The sequence below is a fragment of the Protopterus annectens genome, chromosome 14.part0, assembly GCF_019279795.1.
Source record: "Protopterus annectens isolate FY-2018-M chromosome 14.part0, PAN1.0, whole genome shotgun sequence".
NCBI classification, from domain to species: domain Eukaryota; kingdom Metazoa; phylum Chordata; order Ceratodontiformes; family Protopteridae; genus Protopterus; species Protopterus annectens.
In genome coordinates this window covers 360,299,136-360,324,485 of record NC_056748.1, presented here as the reverse complement: position 1 = coordinate 360,324,485, position 25,350 = coordinate 360,299,136, and the positions used below count along the sequence as shown (strand labels likewise).

Here is a 25,350-nt window from a genome sequence, read left to right as displayed (position 1 = left end):
TTTTGCTTAATAAGTTCCATAGTATGTTGCTGGTATTTCAGCATGTGAAACTAACAATTCAATGCCCTAATGGCGAGAGTTGCAGAGGTGTATACTTTTTTACCCCATCTGTCTAAAGCTCAGGCATCCCTGTCCGAAGGGGTGGGATTCTTAGCTGTAGTTGCTTTTATACCTTTAGGCCCCTGGGAAATTACCTCTGGGTCAGCAGTAGAATTTTTTGAAAAGAAATTTGAGAGAGTCAGGGACTAGTACCGGTCTGGTTTCCTTGGAGCAGGGGGTAAAGTATCAGGAGTTAGACTGGATTCCATAAAGACATCATCCACAACATCCAGAACAGGAGGGATAGCTAAAGGTCTATGTTGTGGCAAATCTAAAAATTCTTCGAGTCTCTTTTTGGACTGAGGATAATCCTGGCATTTGCAGTAGAAATGCTTTTAAAGTATGTAGGGTTTCACCAAAAGAAAAATCCTCTGTAGGGGAAGCACAGGGAATGGAGTTCTCTGCATCTGAATCCTCCATAAGCAGATAAAGGCATGTCTTCATATTCAGGAAATTCAGAGCCGGACTCTTGGCCAGTTAAAGCTGCTGGGGACAGGTCTCTTTCTCTTAGCAGGGGAAGGTTGGCTTCCCCTAATCAGCATAATCATGTCTTCTGCCATTTTAAGCATTTGATGTTGTGGCAAGGAAACAGGTGGTTGAGTTTGGGTCATTTTTTTTAGGCGTAGCTCATACTCTTGGCCTTAGAAACTCTGTAGTTTTAGACAGAACTGAAGACACGAAAGAAGTGGGCTGTGTCGAATACCGGTAATGCGAAGAAAGTACAGTTGTGTACACTTACCATAAATGTAGATGTTAGAGTGTATTCACTGTTGCAGTCATCACATTTGGGTTATCTGCCTGCAGGTAGCCCTCAGTCGGCCTGAATACCAGAGTCTTGGGATTTCGGTGTCAGATGCTGTCGCTTTTTACACTAAGTCAGGTCATCAGGGGTATAAAACATGCAGCCGACGCCATCACATCGGTTTTTCTTGCCCCAGATGTCAGCAGCCCCCTAAACCGGAAGCAATTACATGGTGTGGGACACCCCCAGCAAAAAGCAAATACCAATAATATAAGGTATGCCAAACAAAAAGGATACGTAGAAGTAAAGAGAAGTCAAGTGGCTGAAGGGAGGGTAACCAGGACTGCAACAGTGAATACACTAACATCTACATTTATGGTAAGTGTACACAACTGTACTATGTTCTTAGTGTTGCACTGTTGCAGTCATCACATTTGTGTTGATTCCTAAAGCTGAGGATGGGTGGAGGCAGTCAAGAAGCATTAGGGCTGGCAAGCAGGCCCTGTAAGACTGCTGTGGCAAATCCAGCTCTGGATTTAGAAAAGATAGGCAAGTGGTAATGCAGAGCTCCAGTTTGCAGCTTCCAGGATGTTCCTGGTAGGGACTCCCATGAGAAAGGCTGTAGAGGTAGATGTAGCCTTAGTGGAACGTGTTGTGATCCCCTGTGGGGTAGGTTTCTCATGGTGTTCGTAGCAGAAATTAATGCAGTGTGCTATCCATTTAGAAATGGTTTGCTTTGAAATGGCTTTGCCCTCTGCCCCTGCAGCAAAGCTGACTAGTAGCTGGTCAGTTTTCCTGAAAGTCTTAGTCCTGTCCAGATAGAACCTAAGCTGCCTGTGTACATCCAGGGAGTGCAGGATCCTTTCCCCTGTATTCTGTGGATTAGGGAAAAAAGTTGGCAAATTAATGGATTGGTTTAAAGCCTAACTAGATAGCACCTTCGGCATAAATAATGCGTCAAGTCCTGAGGGAAACCCTGTCCGCATGGAAGAGGGTTCCACGGCCATAAGGGCCTGCAATTCATACGCACTTCTTGCTGAAGTGATGGCTAAAAGTAAAGCTGTTTTCCAAGAGAGGAATTTTAACTCTGCTTTAGCAGCAGGTTCAAAGGGATGAAGCGTGAGCTTTTCCAATACAAAGTTAAGGTCCCAGGCTGGGGTGGGAGCTCTCCTGTGGGGGGGGGGGGTGTCTTAAATTTTTGGCTCCTCTCAGGAACTGTTGGACCAGAGGATGAGAGAAGAGGGGTGGGCTCAGCATTATAATGAGCTGAGATAGCAGACGCATTAGTCTTAATTGAAGAGAAGGATAGGCCTTTGTGGAGCATTTCTCTTACGTAATCTAGTATACGAGGTAAGCTGGGCACAGTTGTGCCCATTCCCTGAGACTGGCTTCAAGAACAGTATCTTTTCCACTTTTCCAAATAGGATTTTCTAGTACTAGGCCTCCTTGCCTCAAGGATGACATCCAGCACCTATTTAAAGAGGGTTGCTGGTGATGAGTTCAGGGGATGAGCCAGGCTGCTAGGTTCAGGGTCTGTAGCTGATCAAGAAAAATCTGGCCTTCCTGCTGGGACAGCAGGGAAGGGGTTTGAGGCAGGTGCCATGGTGGCACTATTGTCAGATTGCGCAAAAGAAGGTACCAGTGCTGGCGTGGCCAGTCTGGTGCAATCAGGACTGTCCCTGGCTTGTCCTGTTTGATCTTTAGTAGAACCTTCATGAGGAGGGGCAGAGGGAGAAAGGCATAGATTGAGAGGTTTGCCCATGTAAAGGACAGGGCATCCACTTTCCATGCTTGGCTGTGGGGAGTTCTAGAGCAATACTTGCTCAATTGATAGTTCTGAGGGGAAGCAAAGAGGTCCACCTCTGGTGCCCCCCACCTGTGCCTCAAAAGCTTGATATGTTGGGTTCCAGTTTCCACTCGTGTGGGTCCATTAGATTTCTGCTCAAGTCGTCTGCCAGTGAATTTAGTTTTCTTGGCAGGAATTGAGCTTTCAGGTGCACTTGGTTGATCAAGGAGGTGTTCCACAGAGCTATGGCTAATTCGCAGTGGGTAAGAATGGGATCCCCCCTGCTTGTTTATGTACCACATAACTGTGGTGTTGTCTGTCTACCAATAGTTGTCCTGGAAGACTATGCTTTGAGCTCCATTTGCCTTAAATGCACAGTCCTGTCATGTGAGCCCCCCATGCATAGTCTGATGTGTCTGTTAGGGTTTGTGTGGCAGGGGTGTGTGTGAAAGGGAGTCTCTTGTTATGGTAGCAGGCCTCTGCCCACCAAAGGAACTCTGTCCTTAGACAGGGTATGATAGGAATCATTGTTTCCAGGTCCTGAGACTGTTGTCACCAGAGACTTTTTAAAGTAACACTGAAGTTTCCTCATATGCAGTCTTGCATATGAAATTAGTAGAATGCAAGAGGCCATGAACCCTAGGGCTTGCAGTATTTTTCTTGCAGATAGCTGGGTTTTGGGGTGGCCAGTAGATTGAAGTAGTCTGTCAAATAAATTTGTTTTTCCTGGAGTGAGGAATGCCATCTGGGAAGTTGCGTTCAAGCTTGCTCCCAGGAATACAATCTGTTGGCAGAGTACCAAATGTGATTTATTTTCATTGATGGTGTACCCCAGTGAAGTTAGAAGTCTGTTTACAAATGTCAGGTGCTGTAGTAGCAATTCCTGACTGTCTGCCTGAATGAAGCAATTGCCAAAGTATGGGTAAATTTGAATTCTTCTCCGTCTGCAATATGCAATGGCTGGAGCTAGGCATTTTGTGAATATCCTGGGCACAGTAGATAAGGCAAAGGGAAGTGCAGAGAACTGATCGTGCATAGAGCCTGCTCTGAAACGTAGATATTTCCTGCACAATTCCCTTACAGGGATGTGCAGATAAGATTCTTTTGGGTCTAGGGTGGATAGCCAGGAGTCCTTGGTTAGCATAGGAAGCAGCTGTTGGAGAGCAAGCATTTTGGAACCACCGGAAAGGTGTTGAGAACAGAGAGATCCAGGATAGGGCGCCAAGAGATTTCTTTTCTGGGTACCAGAAGTAGTCTGGAATAAAAACCTAGTCTCCTTTGCTCTGCTGGGACAGGATGAATAGCCTTGACATTGAGAAGAGAAAGTACTTGCTTTTGGGCCTCTGCCCACTGGTTTGGGGGGAGGTCTGGCCATCTGTTTGGGGTTGGGAGTGAGTGGAAGTGGAATCTGTATCCCTGGGAAACCATGTTTAAGACCCATCTGTCATGGGTACTGTACTCCCATTTTTTTGCATGCAGGGCAAGATTTCCTCCTAAAGGTGAAAGTACTTGAGCAAGGCTTGGAAGAGTTAAGTCATTGTGAGATTTTTACCATAGATGGTGGCTTACTACTCCCAGTTTTAGAGGTGGGAGCACTCCATTGCTTAGATCTGTGCATACCTTGAGACTGTAGTCTTGGTGGTCTGTTGCCTCTGGGTTTGGACTAAGAAGGTCTGGGAGGGACTGGAAAAGACCAGTTTTTGAAGGCCAGTGCCTACTGAATCTAGGTGGCTGTACCTGTAGGAAATCTTTAACAGTTTGTATAGATTGGGCTTTTTCCTCCATCCTTTTGAGGACTTCTGCTTTATTGCCAAAAAGACGTTCTTGGTTTAATGGTGCATCTAGTAATTTTGCTTTGACATGGTCTGGCAAAGTTTGTTCCTTAAGCCAAGCATGCCTTCTGAAAACAGACCCAGTGACAGCAGCCTTGCAAGATGCTTCTAAGGCATCAAAACCACATTGCAAAGTACATTTCCAACTTGATTAGCAGAATGCATGAACTCTTGTAAATCCTCATGTTCTACACAATCAGGAATCAACATAATTTTCTGTTTAATTAGTTCCATAATATGTTGCGGACACTTAACATATGAAACTGGCAATTTAAAGCCCCGATGGCAACAGTAGCAGAGGTGTATACCTTCTTATCCCATCTGTCTAAAGCCCTAGGGCCCCTGTCTGAAGGGGTAGGGTTTTTGACTGTTGTAGCCTTCATGCCTTTTGGTCCCTGGGAAATGGTCTCTGGATCCTCAATAGGATTTTTGAGAGAGAAATTTGTGGGAGTCAGTACTCTGTAGTACCTATTAGATTTCCTGGGAGCAGGGGGCAAAGTATCAGGGGTAAAGGCTGGATTCCAAGAAGACAATCTACAATTTCCAGAACAGGAGGTATAGCTAGAGGCCTGTGCTGAGGCAAGTTTAAAAATTCCCAGAGTCTCTTTTTGGACTGTGAGTAGTCCTGGCACTCCCAGCAGAAATGTTCTCCAAGGGTATGCAGGGTTTCAAAGGAAAAAAAAAACTTCTGGTGAGGAAGCAGAGGGAATGGAATCCTCTGCATCAGAATCCTCATAGGTAGATAAGGGTATGTCCTGGTAATCAGAAGGATCAGATGCAACGGACTCGTTCTGAAGAATCAGACGGAAAATCAGTTCTTTGTCTTTTTGAGGGGGAAGGCTGGCTTCCCTTAATTAAAGTAATAAGATCTTTAGCCATTCTAAGCATTTGTTTGAGGCATGTGGCCCTGAGAATGCGCTTTGGTCGTTGGTTTCCTAGGCATAGTGCGAACTCTGGGCCTGAGAAATTCGGAATTTTTGGTTTGAAATGAAGTAGTCTGTTGAATATAAAAATCGGAAGACTTGAATACACCCACAGAAGCCGGTGCCTGCGCAGTGGCTTTGGACCCATCCAAGGTAGAGACATCCGCAGGTTCCATAGTTCGAAGAAGTCTCTCACAGCATACCAGACTCCGAATGGGTCTCAGAGGCCTGCGAATCTGTAGAAGTGGGTATCGGAGGCTACGAATGCGCCTCACTGAATACCAGCCTATACAGTCTGACTTTATCCTTATTTTTTTTGGCGGATCAGTAGCCGGATGGCTTATCGAAGTCATTTCAGAATACGGAGAACAGCGAAAGAATTTAGCAACAAAGATAGCCCGAAGATGAATAGCTCGGGCGTTAAAGCACAAAACAGACAGTGAGGAATGTCGTGGTCTGGGCCTAAACCTATGACGCAGTAAAAATGAAAATCTCGGAGGTATTTGCTTTCCACAGGCAAGACAATTGTTAACTTTTTCTAACATCAGTTAGAGCAAGAAAAAAAGGACCCCCAACGGGGTACTTATCTTTTAGAAGACTTCAGGTCTGAAACTCGAAAAATGAAAATTTCAGGAGCGTCTGACCGGCACTTGCAAACTGCTTCGGACACTGCACGGCAAGAAATGCTGATGTAATGGCGTCGGCTGCATGTTTTATACCAGACAACCTGACGTCATGGAAGAAGCGACAGCATCCGATGCAAAAATCCCAAGACTCTGGTATTGAGGTCGACTGAGGGCCAACCCAAATGTGATGACCGCAACAGTGAAACACAAACATCTTCCTCGAAAGCCAGTGCCTACACAGTGGCTCCGGACCCATCCAAGGTACAGACATCTGCAGGTTCCATTGTAGTCTCGCGGCATACCGGACTCTGAACAGATCTCTGTAGTGGCCTGCGAATCTATCAAAACCGGCATCAGGGGCTGCGAAAGTGCCTCACTGAGTACCGGCAAACTGGTGACTAGCTTAACAGAAGCATTGTCGGCAATTTTGGACCTGTGCGGTCGCTCTATCCTTACTTTTTTTGGAAGATTGTTTGTCAGATGGCTTACTGAAGCCATTTCAGAATACAGAAATTGAGAGCGAAAGTATTTAGCAACAATAAGGGCCCAATGATGAATAGTTCGGGCGTTGAACAAAGCATAAAACCAACAGTGAGGTACGTCGTGGTCTGGGCCTAAACAGGTGACGCAGTAAGAATGGAAATCTCGGTGTAGTATTTGCTTTCCACAGGTGAGACAATAGTTAACTTTTTCTGACATCTGTTAGAGCAAGAAAAAAAGGATCCCCAACGGGGTACTTGGCTTTAGAAGACTTCAGAATGATTCAATTCGGAAACGAAAAAACTCAGGTAGTGGCCGACCAGCACTTGTGCGAACTGCTTCTGCTTAGAGCTCCTCGGCAAGAAAGACTGATGTAATGGCAACGGCTGCCTGCTTTTATACCCCCCTGACAACCTGACGTCAGTCCTGAAGCGACAGCAACCGACGCAGAAATACTGAAGTCTCTGGTATTCAGGCCAACTGAAGGCTACCTGCACGCAGATAATCCAAGTGTGATGACTGCAACAGTGAAACGCAAAGAACATCCTGCATTTCTTAATCCAAAAGCTTTCTCCATATTTAGCAAATTCAACCTCAAAAGCAAGAAATTCTAAAAAAGAGGACACTCACTGACATTTGAGAACAGTAATGGCAGTAACAGTGAACTAAGCACTCTACCACAATAACTACAAACCTTTAGCAGCAAGAAACTTTGAAAAAGGAGACAAAGTAACACTTGTGGAAGCAGCAGAAAACTCCAAAATGTGGGCAAACTGTACCCCAACACAGAACTGCTAAAATACCAAACTTTTAGAAAAAAAGAACAGAATCTTTTCACCAAAGATGAAAATAATAAACCATCAAAATATATAGTATGTTAATCATTAAACACACGGCAACAACCGCACTTACAATTCAAACTGCAAATGAACCCTAGGCCCACTTGACATCAGATGCAAACCCAATAAACAGCAAACAAGATCTGCTGTAGTTATTATGGGTAAAGGGGAGAACCTGAAGCGGTTTATATTAGTGCCAGGCAGACAGAGCTAATGTTTTCAGGTGTAGTCGTAGGAGGATGACCAGACCATGAAAGACTTCAGACAACTGTCTGTGCAACTGATGTTCTGCACTGTGCACTTAGGTTTTTTTAAAAAAAAAAAAAGTAATCCTACTGGCAGTGATACCTATACTGCAGGGTGTTACATTATTAATGAAAGCAAAGAAGAAAACCACCTATCCAGTGAAAAAGTGATGAAGTCCTAGCCGTTTAATCTACCATTATGCTCAACATTTAGCTTTAGACATTGACCTAGCTTCCTATCCCAAAGAACATTGCTCAGGTGATGTAATAAAGAACATTCCAAATGCTGCAGTGAGAAGATGCTGCAAGACACTACAAATAACAGAGACCAACTCATCACAAAATGAACTCTTAATGCTATGCAATAGAATATTTATGTTTTAAATAAGAGTACACACCTTTATATACATACCTGTCCTCTGTTCACACTCCTTCCCCCAGCTCCAGTCACAGGTGCTTCAATAGCCTTAGAGTTTTGAGAGACTGTACTCATTTATTCAGAGTTTCCCCGTGTCTGGCTTGGACTGTGACTAGAAGACCTTGGTTTGCATCTAAAACCATCTGTGGGCCTATATTTTGCACTTGCTCTATCTCAGTGTTATTTAATGGTTCTGAGCTGTATTTTTTCACTTGGTTGAATTTATCACTGTTTTTCAGCCTGCACTTAAACACCATCCATTTGTTACTGTACCGCTCTTGGGTTGTTTTAACAGTATTCTGATATTTCCTGTCCTCCAGTGATACTGAAAAAGCTGTTCTGAATTTGCCAAAATATTTCTAAGTTTTAGTGTGTTTGTAGAAATTTGAACTTATTTCCAAGGATTCCTGATACTGCAGGATTTCTACCTTTTGTTGTAAAGCATTTGTTACTACACTTGAGCTCAAACCCAGTTCATTTTACATTAAGAGGGTTTTATTCTACACTCTGGTGGGAGCAGAGGGCTGATTCAACCCATCCGAGTTGGGAACTGCTGGTGGAAGGCTTACTATGTGTTCAACTGATTGGCCTGAGGGCTTAACTGTATAAAAAAAGCATTTCATCCTGCTGGTACAAAAGCTTTGTGTTTAAGCATTATGCAAACGTGGTTACTAATGCGTTGTATGCAAGCATACCTCTCCAGTTTAAAATCCGCTATAGGAAAAGCTTCCCATAGTCTCCCATTGTTCATAGCTGCTTTCTTCCTGGGCCTACACTGAAAATTGGCTTGTTCCAAGTCAGATTTTCCCAGTAAACAAATGTTAAATAAATTAAATAAGTGACTCTCCCCCTACTCCTTCCCATCTACTAAGGATCTAGTATAATGGATAGGCGTTTCCCTGTCAACTGTTTCTGGCCTGGTGGATATGGACATCCTGAGGCAATGTAGTAACTGCCTCATGTTCACTGACAACCATTTAATTTTAGAACAGACAAAACAAAAAAGTGTGTGAGAGATGTACATACAGAATGTCCCTGAAGGCAAAGCTCTCACATACACACACACAAAATGTAAGCCAGGTTTGTCAGCGTTACACCCAAAACACTCACTACCAACACTAAGGAACAAATGCATAGGCCTACATATGCAGAGGTACTCACTTTTAGGAGGTTTGGGTGGATTACATGCAGCTCTCCGTAGTCTCACATACACTCAAAGACAGCACCTCACACAACACAACTCTGAATATCATAGTAGCCCAGCTTCCACGCCTATAAGGCAAGGCACCATACAGCGAAACATTCTAGTTATTAGGGAGTTTAAGACCTACTGATGTCCTCCTCAACATCCTAAACAAGGTGAAGATCAGAGTGAGCTGTCTGTGTGTAGCCAGGATCTGCCAGATCACATATCCACTTAGTTCTTTAAACTACAAATACCAGTATAACAGTCAAAGTCCATGCAGGCATAAACGACCCAAGTTGTACCTCAATGGACAATATGAAGACAGACATAATGAAGCTTCCAAATGTGTCCCAGCCGGGTATGAATCTAGCCTTGATTAGCATCCTACCTTCACCACTACAAAGCGTTAAGACACAGGTCTTAATGCAGATTGACTAAAGGCCCTATACCTTTACTCAGTCTCGTATCATTGAGATGCGACTTATGCCTGACCTACAAAGCATTCTTTGATCCATTCCGGATGTAAATGTTAAATATTCTAAAGAAAAATTATACAAGGGTTATGCGTTCCATGGAACTGAACCGTATTTGTGATTAACAGAAATAGCTGGAGAGAGACAGATTCACATCATAAAGGCTACCTCTTCTATGGAATAAATTTCCCATCTTCGTAAAACAAGGCATGTTCCTCACTCTCTCCAAAAATAATTTGGATAAATGGATGAGGAACCATTAAATTCACTCCAGGGTACACTACATGGCATTTATGGACAGATGTAGTCTGTAAAATGACTCGGGGGCTCCAACATCCAAAGACCCACTACCCTATCCCATACCTGGGGAATTAAGGTACAATACTGCCACATCCTGGGAATTATTGTCTAGGCTTGTAAAGGCTATTGTACCATTAGACTAGTAATCACCTATAAACCTGTGAACATTTAACATCCTTGGAAGCTGTATAGGCAGCAAAGTAAATCAACAAAGCATTTTGTACATCTTGAAACATGCATTCATTATTGTGCAAAACTTGACTACACAAATTTCTATGGTCATGAATTTCATGTCACAGCTTATTGAAGGAACACTACCTGTTCTCTCTTTCTTCACTTATTAGAAATACTGGTACAACTACTACTACTACTGTTGCCACCATCACTGTCTCTAGAGCTTTCACTTAAATGTTCAAGTTAAATCAGACCAAGCAGCTTGGTTTTCATTAAAATGAAAAGATACTTTAACTGTACAAGAACCACACATGACAAGCCATACCTGGCTGTGGAACTGGCCCTGTTCCGCCATAGGTTTGTGCTGCAGGCTGGGAATAGCCACCATAACCAGATGGTCCACCAGGAGCTAGAAAATTAAAATAAAATGCATTTAGACTAGCAAAGACCTAAAAATGACAAGGGTCAAAGCCTATACATCCAAGTCAATCAGCAGCACAGTACCTAAAAAGCAAACCCAACACCATTTTTAGAAGACAAATCTTTTACTTATGGACAACTAAATGCATGAAATCAAAATTTAAGCACTTACCCATTCAGAACAAACAACTTTACTGTTACATTGCCAAATATTCTGTCATCAGAAATACTCTTTATAGATTGCATCAGCCATATTCTCTGAACAGCTGTTAAGTATGAGATGGAGTCAACAGCTGCAACAGTCAGAACAGTCTGTCTGATAAACATAGTAATAATTACATTTTTTCTGAGTCACAGAGGAACAAACATGGCTTCAGAAATGCATACCCAACCACCAAATTCAAATGTAGTGTCTTCATAATAGGTGTACAACATCTAAACTAAAAATGTAAGTTGGCAGCAGTCACTTTCCTACAGGTGCAGTTGGAAGTACCCACACATCAGCTTCTCTGCGAGGTTCCCTGCATTGGACAGTTGAGCAGGATTTCCTCTTCTACTGTCCCTAGTATACTAAATTACCACTACGTCCTCGCTCAGTGGCATGCCTATCACCCCCTGTTAGATTACATCGTATGCTAGGCCAGGCAGGCACTCAGACTCTGAAGTCCCTATTTTGATTCCCATTCACTAAGCAAGTGCAAGTGAAAATCAGATGCAGGAGGCTACAAAAACTAAATGGCACAGAAACAGGGTAATAACCAACCAGTGTTGGTCTTCTTCAGAAGCAGTGGAGACGAGTACACACAACTGACTCAAGGCCTCCTTCAATGAGGATGTGCTAGAAGAATCCTAACCTGTGTAAAATTGAACTACACTGGAAGTCTGAAGCCAAGAGAAGGCTAAAGTCACAATAAGAGCTCAAAAGGAGTAGTTTTGAGATGGCAAAAAAGTAGAGTTTTGTACCTACCATAAATGTAGATGTCCGATAGGCATGCATCTGCAGTCCTTACAAATAGGTCAGTAATCATTCCTTAAAATGCGGCTATGATGCACTGGAGGCTTCCTTTAGATCAGCCATGACTGGCACAGTGATCAGAAGACATGCATGGTTAAAAGAACAGTGGATCCAAGTTGTATTCTGCTGAAATGGCTGATGCATGAATCTTAACGGAAGAATAGGACAGGCCGTTGTGGAAGAGCTCTGCCAAGTATTCCAGGATGTTAGCTATGTTTACCAGTGACACATTCTCTCCTTTTGCTGTACTCCAAATGAGATATCTTTTCCATTTTGCTGAATAATTTTTTCTTGTTGAGGGTCTGCGAGCCTCCAAGATAATGTCTTTAACCCTTTGAGATAAATCTGGGTTATTTGGTCTTATGCAATGTTCCAGGCAGCCAGCTGCAGTGTTTTCAGGTTTGGATGCAGGGTTTTGAAGTTGTTCTGTGTTAACAGCAAGGGAACTAGGGGCAGAGGCCATATTTGTTCCCGAGACGTACTCCTCAGTAATGGGTACCAATGTTGCCTTGGCCAGTCTGGAGCTATCAGAATGATCCTTGGACGGTCTTCTTTGATCTTCAATAGCACCTTGTGCATCAAAGGAAGAGGTGGGAATGCATATGATGTCAGGTTTTTCCAACTGTAAGATAGGGAGTCCACTTTCCAAGCAAGTGGGTGGTACGTCCTTGTGCAGAATTTTTTTAGTTGGTAATTGTGTGGGGATGCAAATAAGTCTATTTCTGGTAGTCCCCATTTCCTTGTAATGGTTTTGAAGATGTCTGGATGCAGCATCCATTCGTGGGCATCCATGGCAGTTCTGCTTAGCATGTCTGCTAGTATATTTTCTTTTCCTGGCACAAAAATTGCTTGTAACTGAATGTTGAAGCTCAGTGCCACATTCCAGAGGTCCATTGCCATCCAGCATAGAGGGTATGAATGTGTGCCTCCGTTTGTTGATGTACCACATAACTGTGGTGTTGTCCGTCCTTATCAGCAGTTGACCCTGTGGAAGAAATGGTCTGAATGCCTGAATTGCCAGTTTTACTGCCAGCATTTCCTTTTGATTTATGTGTAGGTGCAGCTGGTCTTAAGTCCATAAGCCTTGTATGCACTTGTCCAGCATGTGTGCCCCCCAACCGAGGTCTGAAGCGTCTGTTGTGATGGTCTGGCTTGGTTGAGTGCTGTGGAAGGGCAGTCCCTTGTTTGACAGGCCTGAGCCCACCATTGGAATTCTTGCTTCAGGCATGGAATTATTGGAATTTGGGTTTCTAGGCTGTGCTTGTGCTGAGACCATAAATTCCTTAGGTACCACTGTAACTTTCTCATATGTAGTCTGGCATGTGGAATCAATATTATGCAGGATGCCATGTAACCGAGAGCTTGCAGGACTTTTCTTGCTGTTAGCTGGTTCTGCTTTGTTAATGCCATGAAGTAGAAAGGGAGTTGCTCCTGTTTTTCTACTGTCAGGAATGCCATTTGTTTTGATGTGTCCAGATCTGCACCCAAGAAGGTTATCCTTTGGGATGGTATCAGCCTTGACTTTTTTATATTGACCGTGTATCCCAGGGCTTGTAGTAGATGAATGACCCTTTGCAAATCTTTTGTTAATTTGTTTTTGTTGTCTGCTTGTAACAGGCAGTCGTCCAGGTAAGGGTAAATTTGAATTCCCTGAAGCCTGCAATGAGCAATTACTGATGCCAGGCATTTCATGAATACTCTGGGCGCAGTAGATAAGCCAAAGGGCAATGCTGAGAATTGATAATGCTCTGATCCTGCAAGAAATCTGAGGTATCTTCTGCAATTTGGTCGTATGGGGACGTGCAGGTATGTCTCCTTGAGATCTAGAGTTACCAGCCAAGACTCCTTGCCCAGCATGGGAAGAAGCTGCTGTAGGGTCAGCATTTTGAATTTTGGAACAATGAGGTATGTGTTTAAAGCGGACAGGTCGAGAATAGGCCTCCATTGTTTTTCTTTTCTTGGTACCAGGAAAAGTCTGGAGTAAAATCCTTGCCCTTGTTCCATAGATGGTACCCTTTCTACAGCTCTCATCCTTAGTAAGTGAGTTATTAGTTCTAGAGCTTCTGTGTTCTGATTTGGAGGTAGGTTTGGCATTCCTCTCTTCCTTGGTAGAGTATGGAAGTGAAACCTGTAACCTTGGTCTATTGTCTGTAAAATCCATTTGTCTCCTGTGATGTAATGCCAGTTTACTGAAAATAAGGCTAGCTTCCCGCCTAAGGGTGCCTCTAGTTGTTCCCTGGTAGGCGGTGCCAGAGCCAAGTCACTGTGATTGTCCTGTGGAAGTGGTGGTGGTGGCTGGATCTGTGGCTGTACCTCACTGGTTGTTAGCCTGCCACTGACGTCCCCTGTAGGCACCTCTGGATTGACCCCTGCCTCTTGAGCGTCTATTCCTGCCTCTCGGAGCTCTGGAGGTGTCTGGAAAGGACCAATTCTTGGAAGGCCAGATCCTGCTAAACCTTTGAGGCTGGACCTGCAAGAAATCCTTGACTGTCTGGACAGATTTTGCTTTCTCTTCCACCTTCTTCAGCACCTGCTGTGCAGGGGAGCCAAACAAATTGAGCTTATCCATGGGAGCATCTAGGAGCTTTGATTTAACATGGTCTGGTAAGGACTGTTCTTTTAACCATGCATGTCTTCTGATCACTGCGCCAGTCATGGCTGATCTAAAGGAAGCCTCCAGTGCATCATAGCCACATTTTAAGGAATGATTACGGACCTATTTGTAAGGACTGCAGATGCATCCTTGAAGGACATCAATCCTCTTATGAAACTGCAGCTGAAATAAAGTTGGGTAAAAATGAGCACTGACAAGTGGTCACAGCTCAGTTTAAAATGGCAGCAGTCAACACATTAAAAAGGTAAAGCAGGCAACCACACACTTGACAGAGTGACCTTCAACATGATTTTCCAATGTGTGGTTATCAGACCAGTGGCAAATAAATGCAGTGAGCAGTCCATTCGATTAAGGTTTGGTCAGCCCTTTGATCAGTCATAAACCAATCCCCCTTTACCTTGGAGGCTTCCCAAATTTGTGCAAACTTGTAGGTAGGATATCAGCTAGTGATGCTCCATGAAGCATATGAAGGGTTCCCTTCTCCCTTATATTTTTCCCCAGAAAGAAAAAAGTATAGTTGTGTACCTACCATAAATGTAGATGTTACAGTGTATTCACTGTTGCAGTCAATACTCTTGGGTTATCCTGCTGGCAGGCTACCGGCAGTCGGCCTGAATTCCAAAGTCCTGGTCCAGCGTCGGTTGCTGTCGCCTCTTCCCTGACGTCAGTGCGCCAGGGGTATAAAAGATGCAGCAGACACCATTTTCTTCAGTTTTCTTGCCCCAGATGTCAGGTGCCCCCAAAAGGGTAGGCTAAATATATTATGCCAATACACATACATGCAGTAAGGAAACATTTCCTTCATCTACAAGCAAATACACCACATAGGCTGTATACAATAGAGAAGTACAGATAAACCCCAGGAAAAGAAAGGGGGATGGTGGGAGGGTAACCTGGACTGCAACAGTGAATACACTCTAACATCTACATTTATGGTAGGTACACAACTGTACCATGTTCATTGTGTTTCACTGTTGCAGTCATTACTCTTGGGTTGAATCCCAAAGCAGAGGATGGGAGGCCGGACTAAATAGGATTAGGAGAGGCTATGAGGCCCTGCAGAACTGCAGTGGCAAAGCCTGCTCTAGATTTAGAGTAAAGAGGTAAGTGGTAGTGCTTTGTAAAAGTGTGCACTGAACTCCAAGTTGCAGCCTCTAATATGTCTTTGGTTGGTACTCCTCTGAGGAAGGCTGCTGAAGTGGCTGCTGCTCTGGTAGAATGAGGCCTAATACCCTTAGGCACTGATTTGCCATGCTGAGAATAGCAGAAACGGGTGCAATGGCCTATCCATTCAGAAATAGTCCGTTTTGAGATGGCCTTTCCTTGTGATCCTGCAGCATATGACACTGAAAGTTGCTCAGTCTTTCTGAAAGCTTTAGTTCTGTCCAAGTAGAAGCGTAGTTGCCTGTGTATGTCCAAAGAATGCAGAATTTTCTCACCCTTGTTCTGTGGGTTTGGATAAAAGGTAGGCAAGTGAATGGTTTGGTTGAGGGCCACACTGGACACCACCTTAGGCATAAATGTTGGGTTTGTCCTCAGAGAAACCCTGTCTGGATGAAAAATGATAAAAGGTTCCACAGCCATGAGTGCTTGCAACGTCTTGCAGATGCTATTGCTAGAAGCAGAGCTGTTTTCCAGGATAAAAATTTTATATCAGCTGTTGAGGCTGGCTCAAAAGGAGGCAGTGTGAGTTTTTCCAAGACATAATTGGAGGTCCCATGCCGGAATTGGTGCTCTCCTTGGAGGCCTGATGTTTTTTGCCCCTCCGAGGTACTGCCTTATTAAAAGGCTGAGAAAAGATAGGTGGTTCCATATTGTAATGGGCTGAAATGGCAGAGGCATGAATCTTAATTTATGAAAAGGAAAGGCCTTTGTCCAGCATTTCCGTTAGGTATTGTAAAATCTGAGGGATATTTGGTACATGCGTATCAATGCCTTGTTCCAAGCACAGAATCTCTTCCATTTTTCTGCATAAGATTTTCTAGTACTGGGCCTCCTGGCCTCCAAGACTTTCTAGTACTGGGCCTCCTGGCCTCCAAGATAACATCCATAACAGCTTTTGAAAGAAGAGTGTTCTGAATGGCTACATTATCTGCCATGCTGCAGATTTAAGGTCCTGAGTTGGCTGTACAGGATCGGACTGTTTTGTTGGGTCAGCAAGTGAGAAGTTTGAGGCAATATCCATGCTGGACCTTGAGACAAGCTCTTTAGGATTGGGTACCAGTGCTGGCGTGGCCAGTCTGGTGCAATCGGTATCATTTTTGGTTTCTCTTGTCTGACCTTTAGGAGTACCCTGGGAAGGACAGGCAGTGGAGGAAAGGCATATACTGTTAGATTTTTCCAGCTGAAGGATAGGGCGTCCACTCTCCATGCTTGTTTGTGATACAACTGCCAATTAGAGATTTTGCACAAGGATTTGTGGGGAGGCAAATAGATCTAGGTCTGGGCATCCCCATTTCCTTGTTATCATGCTGAAGACTTGTGGATCCAGTTTCCACTAGTGGGGATCCATGAGGTTTCTGCTTAGTTCGTCTGCCAGTGCATTTGTTTTTCCTGGCAAGAATTGTGCTTGCAAGTGAACTTGATAAGTCAATGCGGTGTCCCAGAAGGTCATTGTTTGTCTGCAAAGGGGGGTAGGAATGTGTACCTCCCTGCTTGTTTATGTACCACATGACTGTAGTATTGTCCGTCTTTATCAGTAGCTGTCCTGGATGAAGTAGATCCTTGAAAGCTGTCAGGGCAACAGCTAGAATTTTTTGATTGATGTGAAGATGCATGTGGCTTGCAGGCCATGTGCCCTGAATACATTTTCCTGCCATATGGGCCCCCCAGGCATAATCTGATGCATCCATTGTCAGTGTGTCTGGCTGTGGGTAAAGTGAATGGCAGAACCTTGTTGAGGTGGCAGGCCTGTGTCCACCGTCAAAACTCCTGTTGCAGGCAGGGAATGAGGGTAATTACTGTCTCCAGGCTGTGGCAATGCTGAGTCCAAACACTTTTTAGATACCATTGTAGTTTTCTCATATGCAGTCTGGCATATGGAGTTAGAAGGCAGGATGCCATGAAGCCCAAGGCCTACAGGATTTTCCTTGCAGATAACTGGGTCTTTGTTGCCAACTTTTTGAAGTAAGAAGTCAGTTGCCTTTGCCGTTGCGTGAGACAAGCCATCTGGGCAGTTGTATTTAAGCTTGCACCCAGGAATATCATCTCTTGAGAGGGTACTAGTTTTGATTTATTTTCGTTTACCGTGTACCCTAGGCAAATTAGTAATCTTTTTTACAAACGCCGGATTCTTTAGAAGAATGTCTGTTCTCTGCTTGAATAAGGCAGTCATCCAAGTAGGGATATATTTGTATTCCTCTTTGTCTGCAAAATGCAATTACTGGTGCCAGGCATTTTGTGAAGACCCTGGGCGCAGTAGATAAGCCAAAGGGAAGTGCAGAGAATTGGTAGTGCATTGAGCCAGCTATGAATCTGAGGTATCTTCTGCAAGATTGTCTGATTGGGACATGCAGGTATGCTTCTTTTAGGTCCAAAGTTACGAGCCAAGCCTTCTTGCCCAGCATGGGCAGTAGCTGCTGTAGAGTCAACATCTTGAATTTTGGAAACTCCAGAAACGTGTTTAGTTTAGACAGGTCCAGTATTGGTCTCCAGGTTTTGTCCTTTCTGGGCACTAAGAAAAGTCTGGAGTAAAATCCTTGCCCCTGCTCTTGTTGTGGTACTTGTTGAATTTGCTTTTATGCCTCTGCCCATTGATTGTGTGGCAGGGTCTGGCATAACTTTTGCCCTTGGTAGGGTGTGAAAATGGAACCTGTAGCCTTGGGACACTATGTTCAAGACCCATTTGTCTTGGGTAATCATTTGCCAATTTGGTGAAAAAAGTGCTAGTTTTCCGCCTAAGGGGGCTGCCAAAAGAAAAGTGCTTAGATCTGGCAGAGGAAAGTCATTGGGACAGTTTCCTGTAAGGTTGTGCTTGGTCTTCTCCGCTTTTGGAAGTAGGAGCACCCCATTGTTTAGGCCTGTATGAGCCTTGGGGCTGAAATCTGCCTCTGGGACATCTGTATCTGCCTCTTTGTGGCCTGACACTGGAAAGGACCAATTTTTTGAAGGCCAGTTCCTACTAAATCTAGGTGGCTGTACCTGTAAGAAATCCTTAACGGTCTGCGTGGATTTTGCTTTATCCTCCATTTTCTTCAACACCTCTTCTGCTTCAACACCAAAGTATCATGCTGTAATGGAGCATCTAATAATTTTGCTTTAACCTGATCAGGCAGATTCTGTTCCTTTAACCAAGCATGCCTTCTAATAACAGAACCTGTAACAGCGGCCCTGCAAGAAGCCTCCAGTGAATCATAACCACATTGCAAAGTATGCTTTCCCACTTGTTCAGCTGCATACAATAAATCCTGCATTTCCTTGTTCTCTGAACATTCAGAATTTGTCAACATTTTCTGTTTAAGCAGTGACATTAAATATTGCTGATATTTAAGCATATGAAACTGACAATTTAAAGCCCTTACAGCCAAGGTAGCAGAAGTGTAAACTTTTTTCCCATAATCTGTCCAGTGCCCTAGAATCCCTATCAGAGGGCTCGGGGTTTTTTGCAGAGGAAGCTTTGACCCTTTTGGAACCCTGAGATATAGATTCTGGGTCAGCAGCGGAATTTGTATACAGGAATTTATGAGAATCTGGGACTCTGTAGTATCTGTCTGGCTTAGCAGGTGCAGGGGGTAAAGAGTCAAGGGACAGGCCGGACTCTGAAAATACATCTACAATGTCTAGAATAGGTGGAATAGCAAGGGGTCTGTGCTGAGGAAGTAGCAGAAAGTCTGAGCCTTTTCTTAGATTCTGAGTAATCTTGGCTGTCCCAGTGGAAATGCTCCCTCATAGTATGCAGGGTTTCCCCACAAGAATAATCCTCAGGAGAAGAGGCTGAAGGAATGGATTCTTCAGCATCAGAATCCTCATAGGGAGGAATAGAATAACTTTGTTCAGAAGAGGAATCGGAGGAAATAGAAACCTCATCAGAAGAATCATATTCTGTCGCTTGCCTAGGCCTCTTATCAGGAGGGGGATGGGAACCCCTGATCAAAGTACTTAGGTCTTCAGCCATTTTAAGCATCTGTTTTTTTAGGCATAGAAGTCTGAGTAGGAGAATGCTGTACTTGGTTTCTTTGTCTTTAGAGCTGCTTTAGTATTTGAAGCTGAAGATGGTTTAACATACAACTGTGTAGGTCTGAAGACACCCTCAGAAGCTGATGCCTGCTCAGCGGCTCCGGACCCATCTGAGGGAATGAATTCCGGGGATCCAGACGCCCAGTCGGCTCCATGTAGGAGTCGGAAGCGGCCTGTGGCTCTGAGGTAGCGGGCGCCAGGGGCTGCGAAAGCACCTCATTGAGAACTGGTGAACAGGCAACTGGCCTAACGGAAGCCTCATAGTCTGTTTTGGACCTCGGATGCCTATCCTTTTCCTTGCGTTTTAGGTCATCAGCTGTTCCGACGGCATTATATAATTAAACCTTCAGTAAAGTAATGAAATGCAAAATCGAACAGACACTTAATAGTGCGTTGGTTAAATCTAGCACAAAACCGACAGCTAGCAACATCGTGGTCAGGGCCTAGGCAAGGAATAGGCAAGGAATACAGTAAGAGTGAAAATCCTTATGAGGTATTTCCTTCCCACAAGAAATACAATTGTTAACTTTTTCTGACATCGGTCTGGAGCAAGAAAAAAGTTTCCCCAATGGGGTACTTAGCTTTAATGAAGACTTCGGTTCTGAAATTCGGATTTGAAAATCTCAGGAGTCGGCCGACCGGCACTTGCGAACTGCTTTTGCTTCGGGCACCGCGCAGCAAGAAAGACTGAAGAAAATGGCGTCGGCTGCATCTTTTATACCCCTGGCGCACAGACGTCAGGGAAGAGGCGACAGCAACCGACGCAGGACCAGGACTTTGGAATTCAGGCAGACCACAGGTAGCCTGCCAGCAGGATAACTCAAGAGTAATGACTGCAACAGTGAAACACGAACATCAAGGTAGAATTAGCTTGTTTAACTCATCCACTCAAAAACAGCCCAAGAAAGTACAGTTGTGTCAGTTGAACTTAACCATAACAGATGTTCAAAACGGTCTGCTGCAATAGCCTTAGCTATATGGGTTATATCCTGCCAAAGATACAACAGCCAGGTAGTTTCCAAAGCTTTAATGCACCTTCCACTTGCCCAAACTGTCGGGCAGCTCAAGCTGAACGGACTAAAATACAAGACTGGGGGCAAAACCCTTCACAGCTTTCCTGCCAACAGAGTGGGAGACCGAGCCCGGAAAGGACAAAGCTAGGAACAAAATAATAAAATGTCTACACCCTAGCATAAAAGGACCATCAAGCATCAAGGGGATGGAGTGAGGGGATGGCTGCTGCTGCAGCAGTGATCACTCGAACATCTACAGTTATGGTAAATTTACTTGCACAACTGTACCATGTTCATCATGTTGACCACTGCTGCAGTAGCCATAGCTGTTATGGGTTATATCCTGGCAAGGATATAACAGCTGCCCAGCTTACAAAGCTTCAGAGCACCTTCCACATGTGCAAACCGTCAAGCAGCTACAATGGAGATGACTAAAATACAAGTTTGGGAGTGTAGCCCTTTAAAGCTTTCCTTCTAGCAAAGAGAGAGGCTGTGCCCTGAAAAGAGTATGCTAGGAACAAAAAAATAAAATAAGTGTCCACACCCTGGCATAACAAATACACACACAAAAAAAAACAACAAGGGGGGGTGCAGGGAGGGAGCGGCTAATGCAGCAGCAATCATTCGAACATCTACTGTTACGGCAGGTTCAATTTACACAACTGTATTATGTTCATCATATTGATCATTGCTGCAATAGCCTTAGCTATACGGATAGAATACCAAAGCTAACTACATTTCAGAGGTGGAAGAACAGCAGTCCAGGAACCCCTGGAGAATGGTCTTAGCAAAGTTTGATCAGGACTTGGAGAAGGAATCAAGCTTATAATGCCTTGCAGAAGTATGTACAGAGAACAAAGTAGCAGCTTCTAGAGGACTTCTAAACTACACTCCAACCCTTTCCAAAAAGCTACAGATGACACCAAGGCACTGGTAAAGTGGGTCTTCACCCTGCCTGGAATAGATTTGTTATGATGAGTATAAGAAAAGGTAACAGACAACCATTTGGAAATGGTCCATTTTGACACAGGTAGTCCATTCTTACCTTCACAAGAAATAAACAACCGATCCAAAGATCTGAATTATTTGGTTCTGTCAAGATAGTACCAGAGCTGTCTGTGGACATTAAAGGTATGGAATATCGTTTTTACATTATTTTTAGATTCAGTAAAAAAATGGGGAGAGGGATAATCTGACATGAAGTAAACTTGGATACCACTTTAGGCAAAAAAAAGATTAGTTCTCAACGAAACCCTCTCTCCCTACAGAAAATTAGATAGAGTTGCAAGCTCTTATGAATCCACCCCAATTTCCTTCTTGCAGAGGTCAAAGCAATTGATAAAAATGTTCCACTTCATGAAGTAAAGGCAGCCAGATTAGTAGTTTCAAATGGAGCAAGTGTTGGCTTCACGAACACAAAATTAACCTCCCAAGGAGGGTCCACTGGTTTACTTGGAGGCCACTTAATACAAAACCCCTTTCAAGAACATTTTGATAACTGACTGCATTGAAAGAGGAGGATCCAGGTTGAAATGCTCCATAAATAAACCTTGATAGAGGAATAAGAAAGGCCACAGGATGGTAACTTGGACAAATATTGTAAAACAAGACAGCCTTGAATGGGTGCAAGTTATGTTGTTGGCACCAACTAGAAATTTTCCATTTGCTAATGTACGATTTTCTAGTAGCAGGCTTTCTTGCCTCCATTAGTGCCTGCTGCATGTCCTCAGTGAACAGGTGCTTAAAAGGAATTAAGAACCAATCATCCAAGCAGTCAGCTGAAGATGATTTGGAGTGCATCAAGCACCCCTGTTCTTTTACAAGTATATCCAGTCTGTGAGGAAGCTTGTGGTAACTGACCCTGGCCATTTCCAAAAGGGAGTCACCACAATGATCTAGGGGAATTTCTTCTGAATCTTCAGAAGTACCCTGGATATTAGTGGAAAAGCATACAGGAACATTCCTGTCCAAAGAAAAATAAAAAAATGCATCCTTCTTCCAGGCCTTCTAGCATAAAGTCCTGGAACAGAATCTTGTCAGTTGATTGTTCACAGAGACAAAAAAAAGTCTACTTGAGGAACTCCCCCACTGATGGATCAAATTGTGGAAGACTCTGATCTAGTTTTCACTCATAAGGGTCTGCCCTGGTCCTGTTCAGCTCATCTGCCACACAATTTTGCTTTGATGAATTGTAGGATGCCTGTAGAGTGAGACTGTGCTACATCCCATGCTATCGTGGCTAGGTACAACCTAGTTCCTCCTTGCTTGATGTACCACATGACTGTGGTATTATCTAAAACCACTTGAAGAGGTCCCAGAGACCAAAGACGGTTCAGAAAGTGGAGTGCCTTGACCACGGCAAGCATCTCCTTGATATATGTGCTTGCAACTGTCCTTTGTGTCCCATACCTCCTGAACTTTTATCTCTCCTGAAACTGCTCCCCAAGCAAAGTCTGAAGAGTCTGTGGTAACTGCTTTGGACCAGGGAGGGAGAAGGGGAGACCTGGACTCAAGGCTATCTTTAGTCTCCACCAAAAGATCTCTTTTCTGACCAACCTCAGCACCGAGATTTGAAAACAAAGGGTGTTGGGATCAAAGATACTTCCGATACCACGTTATCTTTCTCATGTGGAATCTTGCCAAGAGACCCAAAATCCTGGGGTATTCCCTCGCAGTGACCAAAGTATTAGTGGAAAAACTTAGAAATAGATCTAAATATCTATTTTTTTTCTGTGCAAGAAAACCTCTTTGAGCTGAGGTGTCTAGTTGACATTCCAGCAACACAATCTTGTGAGAGAGAGAGTCAAGAAAGACTTGAATATTCTCTTGAAATCCCAGCTTGTGTAAGAGATCTCTCACCAAGAGATGGATTCCTGGCACTTTGAAAAAAGACTCTGCAAAGATAGACTCTGCAAAGATATGCAATTCTTCTAAATATGAGAAAAGAAAGTGGATACCCTGTAGCCTACAATGAGCTGAAACTGGAGCTAAACACAGTGAATATTCTTGGTGCAATGAATAGTCAAATGTGACCCGTACACACAACCTTAATAAACATCTGAAGTCTGGATGAATAGAGATGTGAAGAACAACAAATGGAAACAAGAGAATATGATGTGTGGGAAGGGTGACCCCCCCCCCCCCCATGGAAAGGGGTAACTTCCTCCCACTGTCATCTGTAACCTTTATGAATGATTTTCAAAACCCATTTGTCTACAACAATCTGTTCGCTTAACAGAAAGATTCAGATCTGGAAGAAAAAAGGGGCCAGGGTGGGAGAAGGCAGTGTCACAAGATGTCTTGAATAGTCATTCAAACCCACTACACTATACTTGAATTTGGGAAGTTTGATATTTATCTTTGGAACCACCTTGCCATTTCTTACTAGACATCTGTTTATCTGGATTTGTTGAGACTGCTTAATCTGTTTTTGCTAAAATTGGATGAGGAGATGGAAAATCCCTTGGGTGGTGCAGCGGTTAGTGCTGCTGCCTCACAGCAAGAGGTTCTTTGGTGGGCTGCCTTCTTTGCGGATTCTGCATGTCCACCCTGCATTTGCGTGGTTTCCATAAAGTGATTTGCAACTGGAATGTTTCTCCCCAGGCCACTGATGAAAATGGGCTCCATCCCAGTCAGACTTTCCTGGTAAGCAAATGTTAAATAAATTTAGAAAAGGAGGGCTGAAAAATCTTCCCTGGAGCAGCTTGCTGCTCTCATCACATCACCTCTGCAGTACAGGGGCTAAACACTCCATCTCTATCAGAAGGGGAATTTAAAATCTCATTTTTATCTGGGAGGTTCTGGGAATGCAGCCATGCAAACCTCCTTACAGCAGTACCACTAGCCACAGACCTGGATTAAGTATCAAAAGGGTCATGCACACAAAAGAAAATAAGTTATTTAAAGCAGACTTTTCTGATGAGAGGAAACTGCACATAATATTTATCATATTTTTAGTTTGTTGGAACGTATCAGCCTGGCAATTCAAAATTTTGAAAATCAAAGCTGCAGAAGTATACACTTCCCATATCCATCACCAATTTCCCCATCCTTATCAAAAAACAGTAGAACTGCAATGATATAAGTGCCTAACAGCAGTGATATCAAAGCTTCTGGGTCAGGGTTTAGGAATAATGTATATAATGTAAAAGGCCGAGGAACTTTATACATCCTACCTCTCTTTTCAGAAGCAGCTGGATGACATCAAGAAAATTGCAGTCAGTAACACACACATCCCCTAAAGTTGACTGAGCAGGAGAAATGGGTATGGGTTCTGGAAATTCCTTAACAACTATTTTCAGAGGGACTGAGAAACCTCAGTGTTCTCCCACTAAAAGCTCTAGCAATAGTTTCACAAAGAGAAATCCAAATATGAAGAATCAGACACTGAGCTCTCCTTTGTCTGAGCCAGAAATCAGAGGAAAAATACCCTATCATCCATCTCTACATCTTCATATTCAGATTCAGTATCTGGAATCTCTTCAGATTTAAAGATCTCTTCTTTTACCAGAATCTACTTTACAAGAAGGGGCAATAGCCTGAATTAAACCCTGAGCCAGACCCAGTAAGTCACTCCTATCCAAAAGGATCTGAGAAGTAAAACGTACATGCTTGGTTTTCTGTTTATTTATTTATTTTTTTTTACAGGAAAAATGGGGCCAGCTGTGTTACTAATAGCAACAACCGTTTCACCAAGGATGGACAGCATTCTGACAACTGGGAAACCTTCAGTGTTCCCTCTCCCAAGACCAACAACAGTGGCTCTCCCTGTCCTCTGAGGGGACTCCAACAGCTGCAGAGGATGTGGCAAGCCCCCATTCCACAATGGCTGCAGGTAGGATCTGGGGTAACATAGGAGTGGTCTGAGGTACAGCAAATGAATACAGCAGAGACATTCACCTGCGGCTGAGGCAAACTACTAGCCTGATGAGGTGGTAATGACTGTTTGCTTAACTTTTTCTTTTTGTTCCTGGAAGTAGGTTTGGGGGAA

The 25,350-nt window shown here is 43.7% G+C and overlaps 1 protein-coding gene across 1 annotated transcript in view; it reads right to left on the bottom strand.

The window, feature by feature from the left end:
* Positions 1–25,350, bottom strand: part of ANXA7 (annexin A7) — a 1,208,209-nt gene that overhangs the window by 935,332 nt on the left and 247,527 nt on the right. Inside the window, exon 4 of the mRNA XM_044056080.1 lies at positions 10,449–10,532. Coding sequence (XP_043912015.1) covers positions 10,449–10,532 — 84 coding nt within the window. The remainder of the gene's footprint in view (positions 1–10,448; positions 10,533–25,350) is intronic.